The sequence below is a fragment of the Heteronotia binoei genome, chromosome 5 (genome assembly GCF_032191835.1).
Source record: "Heteronotia binoei isolate CCM8104 ecotype False Entrance Well chromosome 5, APGP_CSIRO_Hbin_v1, whole genome shotgun sequence".
NCBI lineage: Eukaryota > Metazoa > Chordata > Lepidosauria > Squamata > Gekkonidae > Heteronotia > Heteronotia binoei.
Genome location: NC_083227.1, coordinates 68,884,420 through 68,896,707, shown reverse-complemented (window position 1 = coordinate 68,896,707; position 12,288 = coordinate 68,884,420). Strand labels below are relative to the sequence as shown.

At 39.9% G+C, this 12,288-nt stretch overlaps 1 protein-coding gene across 6 annotated transcripts in view; it reads right to left on the bottom strand.

Moving 5' to 3' along the window:
- The window catches only part of ITPR1 (inositol 1,4,5-trisphosphate receptor type 1), a 353,195-nt gene that overhangs the window by 197,730 nt on the left and 143,177 nt on the right, over nucleotides 1–12,288 (bottom strand). For all 6 annotated transcript variants that reach the window (XM_060239586.1, XM_060239588.1, XM_060239587.1 and 3 more), the window contains exons 5-10: nucleotides 7,415–7,501; nucleotides 6,588–6,746; nucleotides 3,701–3,799; nucleotides 2,703–2,786; nucleotides 2,466–2,612; nucleotides 463–558 (exon numbers count right to left, since the gene is read on the bottom strand). In XM_060239586.1, the coding sequence (XP_060095569.1) occupies nucleotides 463–558; nucleotides 2,466–2,612; nucleotides 2,703–2,786; nucleotides 3,701–3,799; nucleotides 6,588–6,746; nucleotides 7,415–7,501 (672 nt within the window). The remainder of the gene's footprint in view (nucleotides 1–462; nucleotides 559–2,465; nucleotides 2,613–2,702; nucleotides 2,787–3,700; nucleotides 3,800–6,587; nucleotides 6,747–7,414; nucleotides 7,502–12,288) is intronic.

Genomic DNA, 12,288 nt, shown 5'->3' with positions numbered 1-12,288 from the left:
TCAGTCAGCTCAAGATATAAACAACTGAGCAAAGCATTCAGATTACTTATTTTCTTGGATTCTTTAAACACCCGCAGCTGGAAATTGATTTCTGAAAAGTTTAGGGTTGCTTCAAGCTTCTTTTGAAGGAATAAAAATCCTTGAATAAAGCTTCTTTTGAAGGAACACCAATCATTCATAACCAGGGCTTTTTTTGAGCAGGAATGCACAGGAACACAATTCTGGCTAGCTGGGCACTAGGGGTGGGGGTGGTCTAATATGTAAATAAGTTCCTGCTGGGCTTTTTCTACAAAAAAAGCCCCGTTCATAAGAATAAGTCTTCAAATGAATAACAAGAAGGTGAAGGGCTGCACCAATTGGATTAAAGAGATAAGAGGTGGGGGAAGGATGCAGTGAGAAGAAATTTTATTCCAGAATATTAATACCCCAGAAGTCCACAAACACCCACCTTACGATACATACCTCTGCTGCCAGGTAATGTCCAGTAGCAAGATGCTTGAATCGAAAAAGACTATTCCAGTACCCTGCACCACCTCGGCAAGGATCATGTTGGACTACCTACAAAGTAACAACAACAGAGTTCTAGCAATTCTTAGAGGCCTTAAGAGTTGAAAACAATAATAAGGAATATGGCTTCAGACAGAACATAGTTCTTGACTGGTCTTTCAATTATTGTAGGGGTTATGAAAGATGGAGGTGTTGTAATTGCTGTTGTCTTTATACAGGTCACAATGAGCCCAGGGTAAATAGCCTCTCCAAGAAATGTGCTCCAAACAGCTTAAGTTGTATCGGGGTGGGGGTGGGGGGCTTCTTATACAAGCCTAAATAATGTTCCCATGTCATCTCTTGAGGAACTGAGGGGCACATGTTAAAGCCTCTCATTTATGTTGTAGCAAAGGTTCATGACCTCTCCAGTTAAGAGGATATCAGATAGCCAGCACTGGGTAGACATCTGTCCAAGACTCTGGAGATTTGCTGCCAGTCAGGGTATATAGCAATTGGTCTGATTCAGTATAATGCTCTGATTCAGTATAAGGTGTTTCAACATGCCAGCTCAGATGAGGCAGAAAGGTACAAAGGACCATTAAATCCTATCAGCTTCTCAACGAGACCTGCAGTTTCTCCCCCAAGGGAGCCTGAAATGGCAGACACAGCAATCTTTATGAAAATAAAATTGAGCTACCTTACATACAACCACCTACATTCAGTCAGCTTAAACAACCCTGTGTTTAAAAAACAAAAAGCAAGCCTCGGGGCACCTAAAAGACCAAAAGATTTACTGTCGCTTGAGATTTCATAGACAAAAATTCACTTAAACAAATCAGAATACCCCATCCAGAATGTGTCTAAACAGGTTAGCTATGTTCCATTCACTTCCATTCACTTTGTTTTTAGGTGAAGAAGAAAGGTACTATTAACCCTCCACCAGAAAGCAATGTATTAAGCTTGGCAGGGGTCCTGGAATTATAGTTTTAATGACCCTGGGAAGAAGAAATTAAACTGAGAGCTTCCTATTAAACTTAATGAAAGAATAGTCACTAAACATTCACTGTATCACTGAACAACACAGCTTGGAATGTTTATGCTGACATTGTTTGCCCTCCTTTCCCAGAGCAGAAACTCTGACTAACAATCCAATCCAACATTTTGCTGAATTTATGAGAAATATTTTTTAAAAATCAATTTATGTAGATGTTTTATTTTTTTTTTCAGTAAGAGTATATATCTTAAATTATAGTGGTTTATTATAAAACAACCAACATTGGCATGAAAAGCGATAGTTGAAGCATTCTAGCTCTCTCTATATCTTAAATAAAGGGAGCTTATGAATTATGATTTCCATATAAAGTTCAGTGAAAAAAGCTGAAAGGTATTTCCTGGCCTTTCTCAAACAAAGAAAGTTCACTAATGCATCTCACTTTTTCTAAGGCAATGAAAGCTGCAGGCAGCAATTGGATAACTGCACCAAAGCAGACTCCCATTTCCTTTTATCATAATGAAGTTACTCAGACCAAAACACTCTTGTTCACATGAACCTTTTTATCAACTGCCATGGAATATAATACTAGACATGCTTTATGCCTGTCATGTCCACTTAAAACCGAAGCATCTGGTCTGCATTGGAAGTGCAGGGTTGGGGGAGAGGGACCCAAACTTTGGTTGTTCATATGGGTGCAAACCTATCCAGGTTGGATTAAAACTTACTCCAATATGTTCTCTATCTCAAAGACAGCCAGTAGGTTGAAAATATCAATGACTTTTCTTTTCTGTCAATAAGTTGTGCTAGAGGGCTTCTGAACTCATTAATAATCACATCAATGCTCCCGGTATGAGGAAAAAACACCATTTGTGCAGTGCTGGAGAAACCACTGCTTTAGGGAGAAAAGGTCTTTTTCTAAAAAAAAGGTTTAAAAAGCGACACTCATGAAAAGCCCTTTTGAACAAATCTCCACCATCATCTTTACCTCAACTTCCCACAGGGCTTTTGAGCTAGTTGCAGAAGTAGCTGATTGTCTGCCAGTAGTTCTTAGAAAGACATGCTGTTTTTTTCTGTGTTCATCACAAGTCAGAAACTTTTCCTGCTCTGCATGGAATAACCGCACTACATCCCCCTGCGAAAGCAAAACGAGGACAGTTAACAGGGCCCCCATAAATAATTTTTAATTTAATGGTTAGAGAATGAGATGCATTGTCAAACTTACCCCTTTTAGGATATCATCTTTATTATCACTCCATTTCATAAAGAGGACAATTTTCCAGCTTGTTGTACAATTCACAGAGTTCACCTACAACATGAGCATCATCAGTTAGAACAAAAACGTGCAAAAACACAAATAAAATAAAGTTTTCCTGTACAGCTTTGAAAAAACTGTTTTGTGACTGAAACAAGCTTCGAAAGGCAATGGCAGGCTGCAGTAAAAACTGATCAAGACTAACATCAGCACCCACCCAGTTAATGCTCACATTCTACCTGTAATCCATTACATTTCTACCCTGTCTTTCCTTCAGGAAGCTCAAAGCAGTATGTGGTTTTCTACCGGAGAGGCATAAGCATTTCTCATTTCTCCATGTTTTCTTCATAATACCTCTGTGAGGGGATGATAGGCTGGCTCAAGGAAATCCAGTACATTTTGTGAAAAAGATAGGATTTGAACTAGGATCCTTCCCAGCACTAATCAAGCACTCTATAAGACTTCCTAATCATATATTATAGATGAGAGCAGAAAAGCTAGGGTGATGGGCTGAACGGCATTTATACCCCATTCTTCTCTGACAACAGATTCCAAAACGATTGGCCAATCCAATAGTTTAACCATGGTTGGGAGATGGAAGACCTTTGCTTGCGCCAGCCTGATGAAGAGAGGCTGAAAAATTCAGTCGGCAGATATAAAATCATGCCACAATGAGACAATCATCTTACTGAGTGATCTTCAGCAAGCACATTATAAGGCTGTTCTCTATGAATAAAACAGGATTAAAGTTAATGCTGTATCTTCCAAAGGCTGCTGATCTACAATTTTTTTTTAAACCCTCTGTATAAAGAGATGACTTAACTGTATACTCCAGTGGAACAAGTACTTTAAACATTCCATTTCCACTCTTTCAAGAATCCCTATCAGTTGCATATAAAAACCTGTTTGTTGCACTAATGTTCCTTATATTGGCTGGCTTTTTTTTAAAAGGAAGTACAACAACTTACTTCGTTGCAGCCAGGATTGTCCACTAGTTGATGAGTACTGGCATGCAGAGGCTGTCCTGCATTCACAGGATTCAAGACCACCTTGTCACCTATGACCACCTGAAAAACAAAATTCAAAATGTGCTGCTTGATCTTCAAGACATGGAACTGAGGTATCCATTTGGTGGTTTGGGAATCAACAACAAATCACCAAAATAACTTTTGTTTCAGTTAATCATCATTTGTCTCTAATCAATACATTGATAGCCCTTCCGTTCCCTCCCAAGGAACACTTGAACACATGAAGTTGCCTCAGGCTGAATCAAACAACCAACTCATCAAGGTCAGTATCATACTAGCACCAGCTCACCAGAGTCTCAGGCAGAGGTCTTTCACATCTCCTATTGCCTGGTCCTTTTAACTGGGAAATTGAACCTGGGACCCTCTGCATGCAAAGCAGATGTTCTACCTTTAATTCACAGCCACTGGACTGAGCCAAATCGGTAATTCCATTTTTTCTCACTTTTAACTGTTTGAAATTGATTAAGCTGAGAAAGAATGAGTGGCCAAGGTCACTAAGGTCCTTCCTGGCCTGAGTGAGGAGAGGACATGACCCCAAGATTCCCCAGTCCAAATCTACTGCTTCATTAACCATACCACAATGGCACGGTTATTATGTTAATTTTTGCATAACAAAGAATTATAGAGGTAGAAGGGATCTCCAGGGTCATCTAATCAACCCCCTATACAATGCAGGAAATTCACAAATACCTTTCCCCACACACACTCCAGTGATACTTGCTCCATGCCCAGAAGATGCAAAAAAACCCCAAAACCCTCAAGGATTCCTTGTAAAAAACTGCTTTTTGACACCAAAGTGGCAAGCAGCATTTCCCTGGACATGTAAGAAAATGACCATGAGAACGAAGCCTTCCTGTCATCCTTCTCATGATCTGCCTAAGTTCACAGAACCAGCACTGCTGACAGATGGCTATCTAGTCTGTTTAAAAACCTCCAAAGAAGGAAAGCACACTGCCTCCCAAGGAAGCCTGTTCCACTGACGAACTGCTCTGTCAGAAAGTTCTTCCTAATGTTTAGCCAAAAGCTCTTTTGATTTAATTTCAACCTGTTGGTTCTGGTCCAGCCTCTTAGAGCAGGGGTGGCCAATGGTAACTCTCCAGATGTTTTTTGTCTACAACTTCCATCAGCCCCAGCCAGCATGGCCAATGGCTGGGGCTGATGGGAGTTGTAGGCAAAAAACATCTGGAGAGCTACCATTGGCCACCCCTGTCTTAGAACAACAGAAAACAATTCCATACCATCCCCTATATGACAGCCGTTTGAGTACTTGAAGATGGTGATCATGTCACCTCTCAGTCATGTATCATGGAGTTTGATTCCCCACTCCTCCACTTCCAGCTGCTGGAATGGCCTTGAGTTAGCTATAGCTCTTGCAAGAGTTGTCCTTGAAAGGGCAGCTTCTGTGACGGCCCTCTCAACCCCACCCACCTCACAGGGTGTTTGTTGTGGGGGAAGAAGATAAAGGAGATTGTAAGCCACTCTGAGACTCTGATTCACAGAGAAGAGCGGGATATAAATTTTTTTTCTTCTTTCACCAGTGAAAAAAGTGGGATCAATGGGGAATGTAAAATACTGAATCCTGATGCTGTGCGCCCAAGTCATGATGACCTTTTGAACTTCCTTGTTGACTTGCCTATTATATGCTATGACCACAGACAGAAGCTTCATTAAAACAAAATAGTTAATCTGTTTTAATTCTCCATTATGGAAGAAAAAAATTTGGTAATTAAGATGGAAGTGTTTTTTTACACTGAACAACAACAACAACTAATTTTACAACAAGTTATGCCTCTAACATTCATAGTTAACTGGATACATAATTAATTAATATTTTTTCCTTGAGAACCTCTATTACATTTTGGAATGTAAAGTGATATAATACATATGTGTAGAATGTATCTTTAAGTTTAAATCCATAGAACTTCTCAAACTCAAAAACAGACTACACTGCTTTATGATTTTCTCAGTTATGCTTTTAGGTAAATACATTTTACACAGAGGCTTCTGGGACTAGTTTTCATTACCTCCTTATCATACACAAGAAAGATCAATAAAATAAAATCAAGATGTGAAGAACAGAGACCACAATATAGCCTAAAATATATATACTCCATAAGCTCTTGGAGGATTGGCTACATCAGAGGCGTGTGGCCTAATATGCAAATGAGTTCCTCCTACAAAAATAGTCCTAGTACTAAAGGGTTCTGAACTAGAAAAATGAATTGTTCCTCCATTGTCTCTGAACCTTCCTCCTATTTAACCAACAAAAAAAATCTCATATAATCTCTGTACTTGCAGAGAGTGCAAACCCAAGAATTATTTATTTATTTATTTATTTATTTTATGACTTCTATCCCGCCCTTCCCAACAAGTGGCTCAGGGCCTGTGGATCTACAAACTTGGCACTATCCTGTGGATCTACAAACTTTGGCACTAACCATGGGGCGGAAGGCATTTCATAACAACCTTATTTCAGATTTGCACCAAGTTCTCAGACTTTTTATAATCAGAAGGCAAAAAGCTTGTCTGCACAAGCTATAAACCACAGCATTTTAATACATTGATTTGTTCGTGATGGGATTTTCATAACTACTTGAGAGTCAGTGAAGATTTAAATGGCTACTGTTCTAGTCTTTGAAAAATATTCCCTGTTTCCAAAACATTTGTTTCCATAGTAATTCACCTCCCACTACTTTCAGTTCAAGGAAAATAAATAATATATAAACTATGGTGCATTTAATTAATCACAAGAAAGTAAGCTACAAATGAAAAACTTTCCAATATTTTACATCACACTTAATTTCCTGTGACGTTTCTGTAAACTTACACTGTCTCCTATGGAACGCAGTTTGTAGAATGGCTGTATATAAAACCAGGAACCCTCATTACCAGCTTCGTCCAGAGTTACCCTCATAGCATTCTTCTCCAGGAGAGCTGGAAGCCTTTTATTTACTGTCAAGTATTTGTTGCTTTTTAAGTGCAAAAGCTAAAAGGAAAAAAAAGATAAATATACAGATATTTCTCTCCCTTGGAGCAAAATAGTCACAATGTATTGGAACAAGATCATGTTCGCATTAACAGTGGCAAATGTATTTAATTACTTAATTAATTTTTTTCTACAGATTATATTTAGGGTGAACTCGGATGACAACATATCTTATGATACTCACTTAAAAATGTGCCCTTTGCATTTAGAGAGCACATAACAAACATTTTATCCATGGTAGCAAAATGACTATGGAAGACATAGTTTGAGCCCCCAAAGTGGGGCAATTTGACTGTAAGTGGGTCATATATAATAAAGGGGTAGATGTGGAAGATTAAAAATGGTTAATTTAAAAACACACCCAAAGTGGATTTGGCTTGGCATGCTATTTACAAATGGAGCCCATAGACAGAATCCACACATTGCTAGATATTATGCTACAACAATCATTTGCAGCTGTGTTGACCTGTTCACATGATTCTGGACCCCTAACACTTGGCAGACTTATTGTGTGCTGAAGCAGCAACTAACCTGTTCCATGTACCAACAGAGGAATGGAGTTGTCAGTATAATGATGCAAGTCAGTCTGTGCAGCACTTCAGTTACCCCTATCTATTCAATAAGTGTGCTAGTATTTTGAAGATGTCTTGATACAAGCCACAACATACCTGAATAACATTGCCATATTGGATAACTGTACCCAGCAGCTTCTTATTTTCTGTCTCATTTTGCTTCTTCTCCAGATCTGCTGCATGCTATAACCAAAACAGATTTGCTGAATTGAAATCAACTGCTTGACTTTAGGAAAACACAAGTCTTTTCCCTTACAGAAGGAATACAGCAGGATGGGAAATGGGGAAAGAAAAGAGTCTGGCAAAGGTAACAAAAAACATGTACCTACTTTAACCACAGAACTTGGAACTAAATAGTATGCGACCACAGCAGATCCATGCTGTCCTGATCATTTGTTCAGTGGTGGCGTGGGACGCAATTTAAAGTGCAAGAGGAGAAAATGAAGCATGGATGCTGAAATGGCTTGCCAAAGTTACAAGGCAAGAAGAAAAACATCAGGCAGAAGGAAGATTCTGCAGTCCCCATGCACTCATGCTCCCTTTTGCATTTTAAATCACTTCCAGCACTTAACACATGAATGGGGCACATCTGTATTTAAAGACAGAAGTATGCTGGAAAGTGCGCAGAGTCTGACTCAGAATGTTCTAACACAGCTTTACGCATTCCTAAAACTACCTCTTGTCACTTGTGGGTTTTGCCCAAAGTAATGGAGAGGCATCAGAGATATCACTGTTTTATAGTTTTATTCTCCTGCTGCTGCTGCTCCAAATGGTGGGCAATGCAGCTTGCTGGCCAGAGGCCTCCCTTCATAGTGGTAACCCTGGTAAGCCTATGGGTCAATATAATTTAGTACTGCCTTTTTTCTTCAGCCACCATTCTTCATCAAAATACTTTGGATTTAAAATAATCTTCTATGTTCCTGGCATGCAGAATGTCATATGAAGACATGTTACGTGGCATTCATCTACAGATCTCTCCTATTTCATTATTTCTTTTTTGTTTGCCTGAAACCTGGGAGCACCACAAGTGGTTTGTACCCTGACCAAAGGTGGATTCCATCTGAAGATTAGGGTTAAATTCAGACCACAGATCTGAAAAGGTAGAAGACTACCGTTATTGCTGTATATCCTTAAAAACCAAAACCTTTGTTTTATACCCTAGAGCAGTTTTGTTCAAAGACAAAACCAAACGCAGGGCACAGCTCTTCAAGAATGGAGCCATTATTAAATCCATCAGCCAATCCAAATATCTGAAAAGAGACATTATTAATAAAGTGCTATGTATAGAAGGTGGTTAGTCCCAAGTATTTGCAACCATTTTAGGAATCATTCCCAAGCATGAGAGACAAGGGCTGAATGTTTGACCTAAACAAGAGTCTAAATGGTGTACAGCAATGGCCTACCGTGTATGGAGCCCTGCGCTTTGGAAGAAATAAATAAATTGGTCTTATTTCAAGAAATGCACCTTCAGTCATTCAGTCCCTGCTGGCAACCAATTTTCTAGCAGAACACACTGAAAAGGCCCCCATGCTGCAGATTAGTACAAACCATACAGTGTAGAATATTTTAAAAAGAGCCCTACAAGTGGAGAGTACCGGGGGGGGGGGGATAATAAAAGAGAAGGAAGCACATACCTTCATCCATGTCTTTAAAAACAAAGTGTCCTATAAAAAGACTTTTTTTAAAAAAGAGAGCATCTTATATTTTAGTGAGAGTTTTTTTTCTTAAAAAAAGCAAAACTTCATGATTTTTTCCCCTTTTTTAGTAAGTAAGTAAGTAAATTTATTTTTGTATCCCGCCCTCCCCCGCCAAAGGCAGGCTCAGGGCGGCTCCAGACATGGGACAACCATGATTTCAATAAATACAATCAAGACAAAAGCAGATTAAAATACAGTTAGGTTACCGTTATAGATTAGTTAAAATAGATAAAACAGCTGTTATAAATTAAAAGTTAATAATTAAGGTGCTACACTTCACAGTCATGTATAAGATTAAATTCTTCCTAGATAAGTTTACATACTCTGAATCAAAAATTCAGAGATTGTTCCACTACTCGTCATTGCAGGCAGCTGGCAAAGCCTTTAGAAAGAGGAGAACACATTTCTATTATATGCGCTGAACTTAAATATGCCTTATATATCAACATGGTCTAAAACAATTAAAAATATATGGTTCTTCCATAGATCTGATTGCTTCTGCTCTTTCAATTTTATTGAATGTGACAAGTAAAATAAGCAATGGTTCCATGCATTTGCTGATATCTAAATCCATCTCAACATTCACCACATTTCTGAACTCTCTACCAGGCTTGAAAGATATGGGCATTCAAAATAAAATGCAGGCCAACACTGAAAATATTAATGCATGTTTCTTCATCTCTCTAATTAAAAAGAAATGAGTCAAGTGTTCTATGCAATGACCACTAGATGTCAGCTTCCCAAAACAAGCATTGATTTTTGATGTTGGTCAAAAAAAGTCAAGTGTCCCAGATTCCTAAATCCCTTAAATGGCATTAGCTTAAAATAACCTGACCCTTAGCATGGGTTGATCTAAAGCAGTAGATCCTGAATTCCATCAGTGAATGCACAAGCCAAAAATGCCAGTGATTAAATACTGGATGCAAACGTTGCCTTAAAGATTATCCCAAATCACTTGATACGGAAAAACTTAGAAGGGAAACTAACTTTCAAGTTACAGAAAGGTTTTGCCAGGAATTCTCAAGAAACAGTTCAAATTAACTCAGCAGTCTTACTGTAGCAAAAGGAAATCTTACAGCTATTGTCTGTAATTGCATGGTTTGCACATCAGGAGTTTTTTCCTGCCAGCACCTTTCCCAATCAGCACCTTTTCCAATCTTTAAAGCATTTTTTAAAACATGTTTATGTATCATTTTTTTTGGGGGGGGGGAGGTCTGCGAGGGCAGCTGCCAAGAAGGAAAATATGTAAAATTCTGATGGCATGTGGTATGCTTAGATGCTATTCCAAAAAATCCTTGAGTGTGGAAGAAATCTGTCGGTTGACCTTTAATATTCATTCCATTGCATGCTGGAAGGAGTGCCTGGAAGCTCAGGAAGAAGCACCGGGTGGGGGGGGGGGACTGCTCTTGAGTCCCCAAGCAAATGCAACAAAAGAACAGCATTACTGCTTGAAAACAGCACCTTTGTTTCAATACAGCTGATCATGTCATACTTGTCCCTGCTACTGTAGCCCCAATTCTAGATTACTGCAGTGCACTCTATGCAGGGCTGCCCTTGACGACAGTATGAAAATGACAACTGGTACAGAACACGCAGCGATACATTTGCTGACAGGAGTCAACCAGTCCATCCACATCCCAGCAATATTCAATCAACACCACATGTTACTAGCTTGTTTCCTGGTTCAATGCAAGATGCTGGTTTTGGCCTTTAATGCTCTTTACAGCACCCACATACTTGAAAGACTGCTTCCCCTCAGATGAGCATCAGCAGGTCTTGTGATCTTCCTGCCTGGGCTGCTTTCTGTTCCCTCTCTAAGACATTCTCAAGCAGGGTGTGAATTTTTTCTACAGTAATTTCATTACCATAGAGAGGGTTGCCAGGTCTAACTCAAGAATTATCTGGGGACTTTGGGGGTGGAGCCAGGAGCAAGGATGTGACAAGCATGACTGAATTCCAAAGGGAGTTCTGGCCATCACATTTAAAGGGACTGCATGCCTTTTAAATGCCTTGCCTCCATCTGGAAAGAGGCACCTTCTTTTAGGGCTCATAGAATTGGACCCCTTGGTCCAATATTTTGGAAAGTTGGGGGATGCTTTGAGGAGAAACACCAGATGCTATACTGAAAATTTGGTGCCTCTACCTCAAAAAACAGACCCCCCCCCTCCCCAGAGGTCCCAATCGATTTTCCATTATACCCTATGGGAACTGGTTTCCATAGGGTATAATGGAGTGCCCAGCAGACATTTCCCTCACACAACCCCCCCCCCACTTTCTGATGTCCCTGAAGTGGGGGCGAGGGCCTCCGAACCAGGGGATCCCCTGTCTGCAACTTGGGATCAACAACTCTATCTGTATGTCAGAAAGAACAGCCAGGCAGAGCTTTTTTAGATGGGACTTTGGCTGAAAGTAGTTTTATTATGGTTCTTTTAATGGTCTTTAAAATGCTGGTTTTAAATTAGGAAGGCTATGAATTTCACCATGAATAGTCTAACTTACCTTGTATAAAGGTGTTAAGAATATTAGCTGATCACTTAACCAAGCAGTGTTAAAGCTGCAATACTGCAGTCCTAAACTCTGCTCATGACCTGAGTTCAATCCCCGGTGGAAGCTGGGTTTTCAGGTAGCTAGCTTGAGGTTGACTCAGCCTTCCATCCTTCCGAGGTCGGTAAAATGAGTACCCAGCTTGCTGGGGGGAAAGTGTAGATGACTGGGGAAGGCAATGGCAAACCACCCCGTAAAAAGTCTGCTGTGAAAATGTTGTGAAAGCAACGTCATCCCAGAGTCGAAAATGACTGGTGCTTGCACAGGGGACCTTTTCTTTTCTAACCAAGCAAAGTTTGAGTCCAGTGGCACCTCTAAGACCAACAAAGTTTAATTCTGGGTATAAGCTTTTGTGTGCATGCATACTTCATTAGATCCGCCCTCAAAGTTACTTTATAAACTGCTCTCTGTTTCAAATGTACTTCATTTTGAAGCCTAGCGGGGTGATGTTAATAATAAATCTATATCCCCCAGGGCTCACAGAGCTAGACCGTACAGTTTGGATCCCAGTATCCATGGGGCCCAGATAGACCCCATTTTGATTTTTATAGCCCAAATGCTCAAGAATCCTCTGCAGCCCCCAAGGCTGTCTTCAAAGGCTCTTAGCTATGCGCTCAACTGTGCAATGTTTGGTGAGAAGCCAGAAGAGAACCTGTTCAACAGTTGTCACATGACTCAGGAACACAGTATCTAGGGTCATCCATTTTGCTGCTAATTTTATCATCATCA